Genomic DNA, 16,337 nt, shown 5'->3' with positions numbered 1-16,337 from the left:
TGCAACTTGTAATGAGCATGCATGTCAGTATTGTCAAATCTGTTTTACTTGGATCAAGTTACCCGTGGTGCGAGATGATCGATGATGGACCAGACCTTTGTTTTTAACTTGAAAATTGCCCAACGGAGTATACTTTATAAGACTGTGAAAGTTTGTACACTTATATTGTAGAAATTTCCAATGTGGCTTGAAGCTTTTAAAATTTCAATACCATGTACAATTTATATAACGCAAGTCTGTAATACTGATCGAAAGAATCGGAGACATTTACTTGTTAAGGTTGAAGAGTTAGTTAAATAAACTCATCATCTCAAGTAAAAGTGCAGTGTGCTGTTTTACGGGAAAACACTATATATTGGGGGTGACGTGCGAACGTTGTTACCATGACGCTCCACCACCGAGCTCTAAAGGAATGTGGAGGTGAGACGAGGTATTTTCACACCAGAATTGATTGAATTAAGGTCCTACACTGTATGTGATCCCACATGACCCCATTTCTGGCGTCCCCCTCCTGATGTTTGCTGGAATATTGCTAAAAGCAACGTAAATACAGATTCACTCACTCACACACAACTGACACATAAACGTAAATGTTTCTCCGCAATCTCTATCTGTCCAAGAGCTCTTGTCCCAGCCAGAATCTGTAGCAACACAGTCTTCATCATGTCCATTGAACATGTGACTTGGCTCCTTTGAGGTCCAAGTCTTAAAGGAAACAGGATCTCCGTCGCTCCAGAAGAACGTGTTGTTATCATGGAGATCTCGCAAACCAATCCATATAACCTCTGAAGTGGGAAATAGGAAACATTTAGATTTAGATAGAGGATTAGGAAGAACCAAACCAAATTGCAACGACACCGAGAACAACGGGGAGCCTGACGGTATTGCACTTGGGATGCATGCAAATCATTTCAGAGTCGAGGTCCGCTTATATAGCATGTTTCGCTGACAATTTCATATTAAGTGTCAACTCCGTACCAGACCGCCAGCTGTGTCTAGCTGCAGGGCCTCGTGTTGAGATTTCAACGATTTCAAGTTTCCGTTTGACAGAACACGCTGTACGACGTGTTTGCAACGATTAGAAGGAGCGTAGTGTTGTAATTTACAAGTGCTTAGACGTATCAAATCATACTGTTTAATATTTACATATCCAGTCAAATGAATTAGTCTAAAGATTCTGCGCTGGTTTTTGCCCTAGTTTTACGCCCTTCAGTCAAAGTTGTTACTTTACATTTACCAGCATACCGATCTAACTTCACATTTGTGGGCTAATTCTAACGAGAATCATCACTGGTGTTGATGATAGTGACATACCATGCTTAACAAGCTGAAATCGAGTGTACATGCTTCGAAGTGCCTGCAGTTTAGCTCGAGTGTCAACTTTGACAAGTCGAGCGCCTTCCTCCTGGCAATAGGACATTGCGTCATCCCAGGTCTTCTTATGAGTATACCTCTTGATGAACATGGTTTTGTCACCGGCCTTTTTGACCTTGTATCCTGTGGCTTGTCCTGCAATGGCAGACAACACTCTGGGTCACAACAGAGGAAGAGAGAGGAGGGTAGGGTCAGAGAGAGACCGGGAAAGAGTGACAGAGAGAGAGTGGAGAGAAAGGAATGGTTAGTGGAGAGAAAGAGAGAGTTAGAGAGAGAGACTGAGAGACAGAAAGAGACTAAGAGGGAGCGAGTGAGAGAGGGGGCGGGGGTATGACGGGGTGAGGGAGAGGTAGAGGGAATGGATAGAGAAAGACACAGCGGAGAAGGGGAGAAAGTGCGATAGGGGGAGAGACAGAGAAAGACTGACAGAGAGAAGGGGTGAGAGGACAGAATAGAGAAGGTCACACCGATAACGTGAGGGGAGGGTGCTAGAGTAAAAGACAAGAGACAGACAGTGACAAGGAAAGAATGACAGAGGGGTGGGGGGGGGGGATAGAGAGCGGGGTAAACGGTAGTGAGGAGTGAAAGACAGGGAGGCATGCACGAAAACGGCCGCATACAGAGTAACACAGAAGCATGAAATCCGCCTCGTAGGCACAAATTAAACGAGGAAATGACTCTTCATTTAAACCTGAAATACACCCAATAAACTTATGTATTTGTATTTTTTAGCTGCTGGAAAACCTTTCAACAATTAGAAAGGTATGGAAAACGTAAAACCGTTTAAGATATGTAACTCGATTATGTTTTCAGAAGGGAGCTGTGGCAATGTTATGTGTCATGTGTTATGTGTTATGGTATGAACACTGGAGCTACATTTATTAAAAAAATCCCCAGTGCAATTCATAGTTTCGTCAAGATGTGAACTCACTCACAGAGAGCACGAGGGAGTTCAGAGTGCGTATGGCTCGATTTAAGAGATGTTGACCTACTTGCACCAAGTGCAACCTAAGATAAAAACCCAGTTGAACCAGTCAGGTTCCAGGTGCACCGCTTTTATTGCAATATGCAGATGCAAATATTTAGATTGTTTTTTTTTCTCAGAAGCTTACTCGCTCAAAAACGGCTTGGACCTGGTTCAAGTTAGTCTAATAACTAGGCTGCACTTTGTAATATTGGGTTGCACCCGTGCAACTTACACATCATTAAATCGAGCCCTCTTACGTGATACCGGTGGCGACTTACTTTTTAGTTTAACAATTTCCATTTGGTTTTGTTCATTTGCTTTACTCTTCCTCCTGGCCTGTTCATTCATAGCACATCCACCAGTCTTTCTGTTGGCGCCGTTGCTGGTACTATACGAAGTCAAGGCAGCTAAAAGTAAGTCATACTAAAAATATATATATATATAAGCTCATGCTTCGGGACGACATACATGCATACATACATACATACACACACACACACACACACACACACACACACACACACACACACACACACACACACACACACACACACTCACGCATACATGCATAGGAATATGTATGTCCAATAATGTATAGTTGTCTTACGCTCTAGTCTAACTGGTAGCTAAATCAAACCCGTCACTGCACTGATTCCTATTTTGATCGTTCGTGTAGTTTCAAAACTTCGAGTAATAATCTGAGAGCGAATAGATTACAGCGGAAAACACCCTAGACGATGACGCATTGTCATTGATAAGCTTATGAAGATAGCGTTCAGAAAGGGGAGGGGGGAGGGTAGGTGAGGATTTCGAATTCCTAGACGGCCACATTCAATGTGTACTAAAGTCACCATTACAATTCACTTCACCTCTCTCTCCACACACACACACACACACACACACACACACACACACACACACACACACACACACACACACACACACACACACACACACACACACACACACACACACACACACGGGGATAGCACATCAAACTTTTGCCTCTGACCATTGTAATTTGGATAGGTATGTTCTCGCGATCTTGTTCGGTTCCAAAACACCAAATGAGATTTGACAGCGTGCTAACGCATGTCATTACTGGGCATTTCAAACTTTTACAAACTCATAAATGTGTCTCAAATAATCAACTGAAAGAAAATACGTCTGTCTGTTAGTATGACATCTCAACTTACGATTTACGCATTTGTTAACTTTGGCCCTGTTGATGATGACTTTAGAATTCTGGGGACATGTTTTCCCCTGGAGGTTGAAGACATCATTCACATGCTGGAAAGGAAGGTTACATTTACAGTCGATTTTGCTGACAGTGTATTGTAACGCGACTATATCTCAGTCTGACAATTACTGATGCAAACACAAGATGATCAACGCTTTTGTGTGAACTTGTACGCTGCCGGTTTTGGGGTTACGTTCATAGCTCATTCAGTCGTCGTTAGCAATATTCTAGCAATGAAAACTGGGGATACCAGAGTGAGTGAGTGAGTTGCGTTTTACGCCGCTCTAGCAATATTTCAGCAGTATCACGGCGTGTGACACCAGAAGCGGGCTTCTCATATTGTTGCCATTTGGGGAATTGACCTTGAGGTAGAGTCTTTACAAAGATGCTACCCAGAACACTTACGCCGTAATTCACCCTCATGCATATGTAGCGATTTAAATTCAGATTCCTTCTCCTTCTTCTTTGTCAAGTTTATTTATTGGGCTTTACACTCTGCACTTTCAATATCTCGGCTACATGACCGACACTTGTAAATAATCCAGTCTGGATTCCAGTAAATAGTCCAGATAATCCAGTGACTCACATCATGATCTACACAAGTGATAAGATAATAGGTGCCATCTGTCACGAGCTACAGTGGCTATATGACGACGGTCTGTAAATAATCGTGTCTGGGAGGCGGTTGGGGTAGCCTAGTGGTCAATACTTTCGCTCGTCATGGCGAAGACCCGGGTCCGAGTCTCCACATGGCTATAATGTCTGACGCCCATTTCCGGTCTCCCACGGTGCGATATTACTGGAACATTGCTAAAAGCGGCGTATAACCAAATTCACTCGCTCAGTAATCGTGTCTTTACCAGACTGACATCATAAGCATCACTCTACGTAACTGAGATACGATGGAATGTGTCAGCCAAGTCAGCGAGCCTGATCAGCCGTTCCCATTACTCGCCTCTTACAACAGGAACAGGCTGCTTCAGATCGGATTTACCTCGGATCTTCTCGCGGTACCTGTTCTCATATGTGTAATGGGTGAGTTCAAATTATAGTCACATCAAAATGACAAAAGCAAATCATTCTTTGATAATAGACAAAGTTATATCATAAAATCTATCAACAAAGAACAGTAAAATGACTAGAATATGAAATATTAACAGATAAAATTAAAAGTATCTTGTTGGAAGTCACTTTGTTATTTTGGTATAAATATTGTTACAGGATATTTATGTAGCGCACATATCCACGCAACTAGTGCTTGCTCGAGGCGCTGCTATTTTTTCCTTCGATCATTGGATGTCAATCTCAACAGTACATCCTGTTATCAATCTCAGCTCCATTAGGAGTGTACAACTGCTTTATGTGCACTGAGTTTATGATGTCTTCCAATCCGCACTCGTGGATGTAAGCAATAACTTGGATGCAATTAACTTAATAAAAGTAAACAAAAATGATTGTGGTTAGATACATAACCAGCAATAAATAATTATTCGAGTGTATGATGAGGTAATCACAAACGCCATCACCTGTTTTGCATCAATGGAGCAACCACAGAACACCGCATGATACAGTGGGTTCCAAACTAAAAATACAATTTAAAAACACAAACTTGTTTTTCATCCTTCAAGTAGCACGTCATTTCCAAAATACGTCATTTCAAAAATAAAACATTGATCGAGTGGCGATAGGCGGTCTATAAATAATAAAGTCTAGACCACACTATCCAGTGATTATCAGCATGGCCATCGATCCACACAGTCTGGAGCCAATGATATGTGTGAACCACGCCAGAGAGCCTGACCACGTTAATAAACTCTTTCGACAAGCATGGACTACTGCACATCAAATCTAACCCCCATCATAAGGGGTTCAACATCATGTCACAGCAGTGATCTAATAGATATTTGAAAGAAGAATCACTCACTATCTCTGTAAACAGCTCATGGCGGCCATCCAGAGATGGGGTTCCCTCTGTGATGACAAGGCACCCTAAGGCATCTGTCGAGAAGAAGACAGACGAACATCCTACAATATTCCGGCAAACGTGCACACACATTTTCGGTCCAGATGGCTTCTGATGGTAACTCAAGTCTATTTCAATACAGGCAACAGTTGGAAGACAAATGAGGAATCCATAGACTGCATTCATCGCTCAGGTCTGGAAACCAACATTAATGTTCGCCAAAAACAATAGTTGGGGTTAGAAGGCAGCCTTTTGTGCTTCTGTGGGCCTTCGATAATCCTTATCCATGATTTGACTGGTTGATGCCAACAAGTCTCTACACAAGGCATGGGTTAATATTAAACTGTAGGGATAACTTCAGCCATTATAAGCCATACCTAACTATCTCAGATATCAAGGGAATTCTTGTCGTCCATTTATTGACTATTAACAAGTTGACATTCTGTGATAAGCCAAAGCGGAAGTTTTCGATGAGTCACTATGCAGTCTGGATTGACAGCTGAATACGACGCCAATTTATTTCAGCACATTAAATTAGGTAACACAAGTACCCTGATGATTTACGGATTTTGATAGTACAAGAAAATGGCATCTGTACGCTATCACTCTTTACGAGAAGGATATTAAATTCTTGAAACAATTACTGATGGTTTGATATTTTAGAAGTGTTTTTTTTTTTTTTGGCCTTCAGGATTTTTGAAATTCCTGTCTGTGGATGTTCCGAGGTAGTATTGATCGTTAATTTGAGGGGCCAGTTCGTAAATGGCTGATGCAACCTGACACGTGCAAATAGGCAAAGTAACCATTTTGAGTGAACGGTGTAAAATTATAACATTCCGGTGAGTGATTGACTTTAATTTTAAGCCTCACTGGCGACGGTCTGTAAATAATCGAGTCTGTGGACCAGACAATCCAAAATGTGAACAGCGTAGGCATCGGGAACCGATGACGTGTCAATCGAGACAACGATCCTGGGGCCCCTTTCACAAAACTTTCGTAAGCCTAAGGTCTCGTAAGTTTTCTCGTAGCATCCCTACTTACTACGTTACAGTATAGGAGGTACGAATGCTACGAGAAAAGTTACGAGACCTTAGCCTTACGAGAGTTTTGTGAAAGGGGCCCCTGATCACCCGATCTCGTTTGTCTCCTCGCACGACTAGCGTGGGTTACTGAAGATCAATTTCTAACCCGGATCTTCACGGGTAGTAAGCAGGTGCAATGAGTAAAGGGACCGGCTGGGATAGTGTGTTTTTTAACTTCCGGTAATATTTTAAAATTTAGACGTTGTGGTGTCCGGGTGATCACAAACACTATGTTCTTTCAGAAAACAGTTTAAAAACACGTTAATAGAAATTCACAATACTGACGCACTGCCCTGCAACCAGGCCATGTCAACAATCGGAAATCGGCATTCGGCACCTACCTGACCAACCTTTCACAACATGATAACGCGAAGCGCTCTTAAAATGGCTATGATTAAACCATAGTTACACCAAACATTTGAAACGAAATTGATATGGTAAAGTGGACTGCACTGAAGTAAGTTAATGTCCAAAAATTTTAGAGATTACATCATGAAGGTTGAACATCGGACGACATGCTACTTATATAATGCATTACATGATTTAATTTGTTGGTCACTATTGTTGGTTAATGCCACACTCGTTATTCCAGCTATATGACTTCGGTTGGTAAATCAATACGTCGGGACCAGACAGTCCAGGGATCAACAGCATGAACGTCGATCTACGCCACTGCGTCAACCAAGTCAGCGAGTCTCACCACCTGATCCCGTTAGCTGCCTCTTACGACAAGCATGGTTGCTGAAGATCTTATCATACACAATGATCATGATATCATGAGAAGGAAAGTTAAAATTGAATTATTTCGAATATGTTTCTTGGAAATGATATGTCAACGAGTGACTTAACATCGCATCGGCGACATCGCAGCAACATAAATACCTTGTTATTTCCAGATGATTGGTTCACTCTGACCACCCTGTCTTAAGTTGTAGGTTTCTGTTTCCAACTTTGACCAACAGCTTCGTGTCGCCTGAATCTGTGTTTCCCAGTATCTGTGGATGTGCAGCCGTATCATGTTTTCTCATCAGTGGACGTGCAGCCATAACATGTTTTTTCATCAGTTGATATGCAGCCGTAACATGTTTTTCTCATCAGTGGATGTGCAGCCGTAACATGTTTACTCATCAGTGGATGTGCAGCCGTAACACGTTTTCTCATCAGTGGATGTGCAGCCGTAACATGTTTTCTCATCTGTGGATGTGCAGCCATAACATGTTTTCTCGTCAGTGGATGTTCAGTTATATGTGTTTCTCATCAGTGGATGTGCCGCCGTAACATGTTTACTCATCAGTGGATGTGCAGCCGTAACACGTTTTCTCATCAGTGGATGTGCAGCCGTAACATGTTTTCTCATCTGTGGATGTGCAGCCATAACATGTTTTCTCGTCAGTGGATGTTCAGTTATATGTGTTTCTCATCTGTGGATGTGCCATGTTTTCTCATGCCATGACTATGCAGACAAGTTACGAACAAGAGCATGTATCTCGCGTCATGAAGACGTGCTGGTACGTTAAGTTAAATTTGCCAATATACAGAGTTCAAACCCGTAACCTTGGCCAGCATCGTTGCGATCTTGCTGACGAATTTGGAATTCACATTTAAAGCCTAATTTTTCATTCTACTGAAATGGATCGATGCCTTAATGGCCTTCACTGTCTGGTAACTTTGAACTGTCCTCACGCTTTATATCGTACTGTCCGAATAGTGATATAAGTTTTAACTTTACACGCTAGTTTTCATTCCATTTGTGATGTTCTAATTGTTTTACTGTCCTTCGTTGAGAGGTTGTTATGATATTCATATCTTCCATTTCGTTGCTAAATGTTCTCCACACGATATGGCTGCAATATTGCCGATGTGACGTTAACTTTTAACTCACTGTTCTCACGCCAGACTTCCGTATAGTTCAAACTTCGGGAGGCACTAACCTTAGACTTGACTTGTCTTACATATTTCAAACGTCGATGAATCCGAAACCACAACCCTTCACCCATTCACAGGCACCGTTAATAAAGACAAAATATGGGAAGATTTCAGTCGGAAAAAAAAAGAAGAAAATTGCGAGGTAATTTACTGAAGGCCACAAGGGTCTGAAAATATTTGAATCTGCCGGCCCGATACAATAACAACCGGTGCTGTTCCTCCGGGCTGGGGATTATTTCGAACGCTGCTCCTGGGAGTAAATAACGGACTTGGATAAGCATTTCGTGCTATGTCTTTCGAAACTATCTAATTCTTTTAGAGTAGTCAAAGTAACCATCAAAGTAGGAATTGTAGTAAAGTTATCTTATTCGAAACAAAATCACTTTTACATGCCTTACCCTTCGGAGTGTGTGAAGTTTGTCGTAGCCAACGCTGTAACTGACTGTCAAACAGATCTGATCACAGAAGATCACTGGGGAGAAATGTGATACTGTCGATATTGCTCCTACAATTACACCAGACTGCAAGGTCGGTGATTATAAAGTCCTTGTCTCTCAGCCATAGCAGAGATAAGCTCAACCCTAGATCACGTACACAGGAAACATCCTGGTTCATATTTTATCACAAATAAATTTGCATTTGTGTGTGTTTTTTGTTTTGTTTTGTTGTTCCTTATGAATTCGTATAAACATTTCCTGTTACGTAAGTCAGCTGAAGGTGGCGTTCACGTGATAATAATGATAGTACAATAATTATAATAACTATTTATAACGCGGTTATATTTTCATGCACCTGCTCATGCTTAGAACGCTTACACATTGTTGCCCCGAATACCACAACCGGCGTGGGAGGTGCTAAGCGGTTAACAGTCATATTCCACCTGGTACCCATTGACAGCTGCCTAATGTGGAACCACACGTATCACATGTTACTCATTGTACAGGTATGAAGTCCTAGAAATTCCCAGGAGTCAAGCTTTAACAATTTATCAGATTGTGATTGTAACCCAGAAGTTTGAAGAGGTGATGTTATCAGGCATATTCTCGTTTACATGTTGTAAAACCAGGGAGTGAAAAGACTGACCCTTAATGTTCGGTCAGGTGGAGTACATTTAAAGTCCAACTTAACCTTTACGGGTATCTGCATGACGCACTGCTATGGGCACGCAGCCGATGGAGAAGACATAACCCATAAGATAGGAATTGAACACAAGGATCCTCCCCAAATTTGGAACGAGGGAAGCCAGATACGAGCCATGTGAGTTTGCTTAATTATTTGGACCCATATAATTGTGCTGGGCACTCGGGCTGAAACTGAGAATAGGAGCCCCCTTCTGTGACTAGGATAACAGGATGTGAACCCACCGACTTACGAAGCAAGATGCTTATGCTGTTGATCACTGGATTGTCTGGTTCGGACTCAATTATTTACAGATCGCCGCCATATAGCTGGAATATTGATGAGTGCACTGTAATACTAAACTCTAACTATAGTTCTGATTTGTTACACGAGTAATGTTTACCTTTCGTTCGAATGTAGATCGCTGTCTTGAATGTTTTTCCTATATTTTTTGTCATCTCCCGTACGGTACTGAAATTCCCTTGTTTTGAAAACCAAAATTGCTAAAATATGTCGGAAAAATTATATTATGTGACTGGTACATTGTTACGTCAGACTCGCTGACTTGGATGATGCATGCCATAGCATCTCAGTTACATAGGTCAAAACTAATGCTGTCGACCACTGAATTGTATGGTCCAGAATAAAAAATTATTATTTACAGACTGCCACCATAAAGTGTTGAGACGAGCGTTCAAACACTGTGCGTATTGTGGAATACAGAGAATCTTAATCAAGTGTGTTTAGGTGTAAAAACACCTCCTGTGGAAGACGGATTTCGATTTATCGCATTTAGTTATGTTTGGATTTCTTTGGAATATATATCGTTGTGTTTTTCAGTCGCCATTCTGTGGCATTCTTGTAATATTCTTCTATTGTCTCTCCAGGATACACTGCCCTTTGCCTCTCCCTGGGAATTTGGAATTCGCGTGTCTTGAATAAGTTCTTGAACTTCTTATAGTTGACTGTTCTTCCAAAAACAGCAATCCGGTATAGGAACATATCCAGGACTCTCATCAGCTTGTGGTTGACATAGTGGAAGCTTATTGTAAGCTGAGAGCAGCACTCGGGAAGCTGTGTGGAGAATGCAAAACAGAATGAGTGAGTGAATGAGTTTAGTTTTACGCCGCAATCAGCAATATTCCAGCTATATGGCCGCGGTCTGTAAATAATTGAGTCTTTTGACCAGACAATCCAGTGATCATCGGCATGGGAATCGATTTGCGCAATTGGGAACCGATGACATGTGCCAACCAAGTCGGCAAGTCTGATGACCCGATCCCGTTAGTCGCCTCTTATGACAGACATGGGTTACTGAAAATCAAATCTAACCCGGATCTGGACTGGCAAAACAGAATGAATCATAAGTATGTATGATATAATTAGTGAGGTAATTTTGACGCCCCATTTTGCACTATTATGGAGGAAATGTAACATTATTTATAGAGCACGCTCAAACACTGGAATTTGTCGTATATTTTACTTCGAGATACTGATATCAAAGATGTTGATTTATTGATTGCCACACTCAGACAATCCAGTGACTAACAGAATGAGCATCGATGTGCGCAATTGGGACTTCGAATGAACATTAAATATTGTTCGTATAACAAATCAGAAATTCAGTTAAAGTGAGTGAGTTTAGGTTCACAGCGCATTGAGCAGTATTCCAGTTATATGGTTGTGGTCTTTAAATAATCACGTCTGGACCAGACAAGCCAGGGATCAAGAGGATGAACATGTTACTGCGCAACTGGGAAAAGGTGATATGTGTCAACCAAGGTGACAGCTGTCATACCGTTAGTCGCCTCTCATGGCAGGTATTGGTTGCTGAAGATCAGTTGTAACAGGGTCTTCATCAGAAATGATAGCCTGAATGCCATTGCAGTCAAATCTTAGTCTCCCAGACGGGAATTTGAGATATTCGTGCTGTAAGATGTCTCACCAAACTAGAATTACACTCCCGTTTTTATGGAAATAAAGATTCCGGCTACACGGAAGAAAGGCAAACCAAGTAGATCAAGAGCAATTCGATGAGCGCTGTAGATATAAATGGTTCTAAGGAATATATGTGGAAACCACTTGAGATCCGGGTAAGAATTGTTCTTCAACAACTATCCCTGTCGTAAGAGGCGGTTCAATGGATCTAACCTGATATTTGCATAAATTCTAGCTCGCTGATATTGCTGGAATATTGCTAAAAACAGCAGAGAAAAAGGAAAAAAAGAAAGAAAGACTCACCCAACCACACATTTATCTCCAGTTATGCTTACCGTTTTATACTTGATGGCACTAAAGCTCGTCAGAAAATTACTTTCTCCTGGGAGGAAGGCTTCTGGACTGGCGGCGTGGAAAGAGGATCTGTTAAACCTGTCCACCGAGAGATAAGTCGACACAGCAGCTTTATACAAACACCGACCAGTTTCAATGTCCTCGCTTCCACCGGCATGTCGACATCTACCTGGAACTCTGTAGCCTTGTTCCACCAATCGCCTGAGACCCTCCCTACTCAACACGTATCCCGCACCACCACCCATGTAGCCATTTGGCGAAAAATGGACAAAATGGTCCCCAACGTAGATAGGCTTACTTGAGTTTAAGTGGGCAAGGAAGAACTTCAGGTTCTCAACGATCACATACGAATCATCGTCAGCTTTGAGAAACCAATCATACTGTTCGAGATATGTGTTGTATATGTGTGTGAAGGTTTGTACGATCTTCTCTGTCAGAGTGTCGTGGTGGTCAGGGATGTCCAGTCCGAGGATGTCGGGTCCTGTTTTGTTAGTGGTCATCACGTACAGAATCTTGTCACATCTCCTGCCCCAGGTCACGTTGACAGCCTTTAGTCTGGTGTCCATGTGCACTTCCCTTGTAGTGACGAAGCAAGCAAGCCGGACCTTCTTTGAAACTGCTGTTGCCAGAGACTTGTCAACCACCACTGAAAGAGTGAGTAAGTTCATTTTTACGCCCTTTTAAGCAATATTCCAGCAGTATCGCGGCCGGGGACACCAGAAATGGGATTCGCTCATTGTACCCAAATGTGGAATCGAACCCGGACCTTTGGGTTACTGTTTTATGCACTAAGCCACCCCACCACCACCCTCATCACTGAAAGATCTGCAAAAGCAAGGGTGGTGATACGTTTTCGTTTGTTCTTTATATTTTCAACTATAAATATATGTGATCTGTAAATAATCGTAATCGCTGTCTGGATCTCAAATTACTACTTGATATAATGACGTATACCCACATCACCTAAAGTTCTTTGCCTGACCTTCTCCCATATCACCTAATTAACAGAGAGACCAGAACGCCTCATATCTGTAACCATTAAACCCTGGCGCCTCCCTAGAGCAGGCTAAGTTCCCAAATGGGGGTGTCCGTCTCTTCAGTCCCTATCAACACCTAAAACTTTACAACAAAACGACTGTCCTGATTTTTGCTGCATGGAAAGATCACATCCACTGTGGTTGCTAAATCCCCTCTGACCACAATATATGTCTCTCCCATACCCACTTCACCTTATCATGAGTAATCAACCAGGCATGACGTGCGCACATCACCTGACTGATTTCACTTACCAAACTGACAAAAATAGGTTGAAGTGGGAGGACACCATTGCAACATATACTGAACATCAACAGAAACTATTGTTTGGTCAAGTTCTTAAACAGAAACGTTAACGCTTACATCTATTAATTTTCATTTCTCGAAACTTGCGTTTCTTTTGCTGTTCATTGTATGATATGTATGTACATACATTAATTAATGTTTCAGGGGTGGAAGCAGTTTGTACAATAACCATGTTTGACTTGAGTGTTGACCAGACTTGGGGCCTTTCGTACAAAAAAACATCTTTGACTTAAGTTTGGACCAGACAATCCAGTGACCAGCATCATGATCATTGCTATCAACCGATAGTTGCCGTTAACGACATGCACACACATTGCTGAAGGGCAGTTCTAACCCGGATCTTCACAGGGCAGTATCAATACCACTACACCACAGGACAGTATCAATACCGCCACACCACAGTACAGTATCAATACCACCATACCATAGGGCAGGATCAATACTGCTACACCACAGGACAGTATCAATACCGCTACACCACAGGACAGTATCAATACCGTTACACCACAGGGCAGTATCAATACCGCCACACCACAGGAGAGTATCAATACCGCTACACCACAATACAGTATCAATACCGCTACACAACAGAACAGTATCAATACCGCCACTCCACAGAACAGTATCAATACCGCCACAGAACAGTATCAATACCGCTACACCACAGGGCAGTATCAATACCGCCACTCCACTGGACAGTATCAATACCGCTACACCACAGGACAGCATCAAAACCGCTACACCACAGGACAGTATCAATACCGCTACACCACAGGGCAGTATCAATAATGCCACACCACTGGACAGTATCAATACCGCTACACCACTGGACAGTATCAATGTCGCTACACCACAGGACAGTATCAAAACCGCTACACCACATGACAGTATCAAAACCGCTACACCACAGGACTGTATCAATACCGCTACACCACTGGACAGTATCAATACCGCTACACCTTTCAGTTCATGAAATTGCAATTTTAACCCAGACTTTAAGAGTGGTGAGGTTATTATTCAGTAACCCTTCTCTTTGAAACATGAAAGTTTGAAACATTTGAAAGTTATATCTACTGTTCTTGGATGTTTATTACTAGCATAGCTAATTAACTGACCTAGGGCAATTATTTCTATGTACTTAGTTTGATTATCTTCATCATGCTTAAATCATCACACGCATGTTAAAAAGTATGCCCTCGTGGAGTAAGTCGTTTAAGAACCCTAACTAAGGTAGTTATTTATATAAACTCTGCTCGGGCAAAGGACATTTTGAACCAGGACCACACATTGAAAGTTCCAACATCCTTGGGTATCTACAGGAATACAAATTCTACCCCGACGAAATCTACCTGCCACCGGCCCACAGAGGGGTAGTAAAGGCATTGTTGCCTGTTTCACCTCCCCTAACGCGTTTCTGCGTAACTTACAAGCTGTGGCGCTATCACCGATGTCATCATCGTCATCCGTCTTCAGGAAAAGGTCAAGGCCATTTTCTGTCAACTGAATATTCCCAGTGTCTTCATGAGAGCGTCTCCATCCAGATATGGACGATTTAGGAAAGTAGTCTATTGAAGCGGCTCTCCTTACACTACCAAACCTTTCTGAAATTAAACAGTATCGCAGATAATATCAGATAGGATTTTATGTTCTCTTTGGTTCTTCTCTTAATCCTAAACATCTCAGAAAATAAACAGCATCGTAGATAATAACCGACTGGTTTTTATGCTCTCATTTGGTCTTCTCTTAATGCCAAACCTTTCTGAAAATAAAGATTATCATAGGTAATAGTCGATAGACTTTTATGCTCTCTTTTGATCTTCTCTTAACCCTAAACCTTTCAGGGAATTAAACAGTATTGTAGATAATAATCGATAAGCTATATGTTCTCTGTTGGCCTTCAATATATATTTGATTTGAATGTGGTGGGAATTTGTTTTGTTTGATTTTGTTGTTGTTTTCGTTCCATTTAACAATGTTCCAATGATTTATCAATTCACTTCGACTCACCTTGTGACAACAGAACACCAACCAGAATGACAACGTTCAAAACAAGCAGAGAAATGAATGCTCTTTGTGCCCTAGGCATCGTAGCAGCTACTGCAAGCAAATTTGTAAAAAAAGAAAAGCACCCAAAAATTATAAATACTGGAAAGAAACCACAAAGTTCCATCAAACAAACTTTATCTTTGCAACTATAATTTTCACAGCTGCTTAAAATGATTGGTTCAAATTTCTATTTCTTTTCTTATCATATGTTCGTTCAAAACAGGTTTTCAGCTAAGTCCAACCTAAAGTAATGGGTCACAGATATAATGTGAACTCACCAATGTCTTGGTTTTCAGTGAGAAACAGTTCTATTAAATCTTTACGCAGCTAGCGGTGTTGAATGTAGGTTGAAACATGACGAAGCGCCAGACACATGTAGGTTGGCCGAATAATGACACAAGACCGGTGTAACTTTGTGTGTAAGTCCGTGTGTATGTGTCGTCAACACAACAATCAGCATTATAGATACACAATCACTGATTCTTGAGCATTCCAGGGAAATGCTCAAAAGCACATACCCATGATAATGTGAACCGTATACCTATCACTCAAAACTCTAAACATTGTAACCCAGAAATAACTATCGCTTAATCAGTGCTAATACAAATTACAGAAAATACATTCTCGTAACACTATACAGGCCACTGGTAGCCTCAAACGAATCTTTGCAAAGATCCGAAGATGTGGGTTAGAATGAATCTTTAGTAACACAGGCGATAAGAGGCGAGTAACGGGATCGGGGTGGTCAGGCTCTGTGACTTGGTTGACACATTTCATCGAATCCCAGTTGCCTAGGTCGATGTTCATGCTGTCGACCACTGGGTTATCTGATCCTGACTCGATTATTTACAGATCCCCACCACATTAAAGAGTACGGCGTCGAAGAACATCCAGTCACCTTTGTAAAGAGCTTCCATCTATAACTCCACATCAATGTTCATAAAATATACTCTGTATCAATATCCGTAGAGAAGGGTTTATGAACAT

The 16,337-nt window shown here is 41.6% G+C and overlaps 1 protein-coding gene across 1 annotated transcript; it reads right to left on the bottom strand.

Moving 5' to 3' along the window:
- Positions 1 to 10,182: 10,182 nt before the first annotated feature.
- On the bottom strand, positions 10,183 to 12,603 carry LOC137260465 (glycoprotein-N-acetylgalactosamine 3-beta-galactosyltransferase 1-like). The gene is made up of 2 exons (XM_067798130.1): positions 11,945 to 12,603; positions 10,183 to 10,745 (listed from the first exon to the last, which is right to left on the bottom strand). The coding sequence occupies exons 1-2, from the start codon at positions 12,527 to 12,529 to the stop codon at positions 10,464 to 10,466; spliced, it is 867 nt and encodes a 288-aa protein (XP_067654231.1). The 5' UTR covers positions 12,530 to 12,603; the 3' UTR covers positions 10,183 to 10,463.
- Between the last annotated feature and the right edge of the window lie 3,734 nt (positions 12,604 to 16,337).

This window comes from Haliotis asinina, chromosome 13 (assembly GCF_037392515.1).
Source record: "Haliotis asinina isolate JCU_RB_2024 chromosome 13, JCU_Hal_asi_v2, whole genome shotgun sequence".
In the NCBI taxonomy this organism is placed as follows: domain Eukaryota; kingdom Metazoa; phylum Mollusca; class Gastropoda; order Lepetellida; family Haliotidae; genus Haliotis; species Haliotis asinina.
The sequence above is the reverse complement of the archived record's forward strand: the minus strand, read 5'-3'. Positions and strand labels throughout refer to the sequence as shown.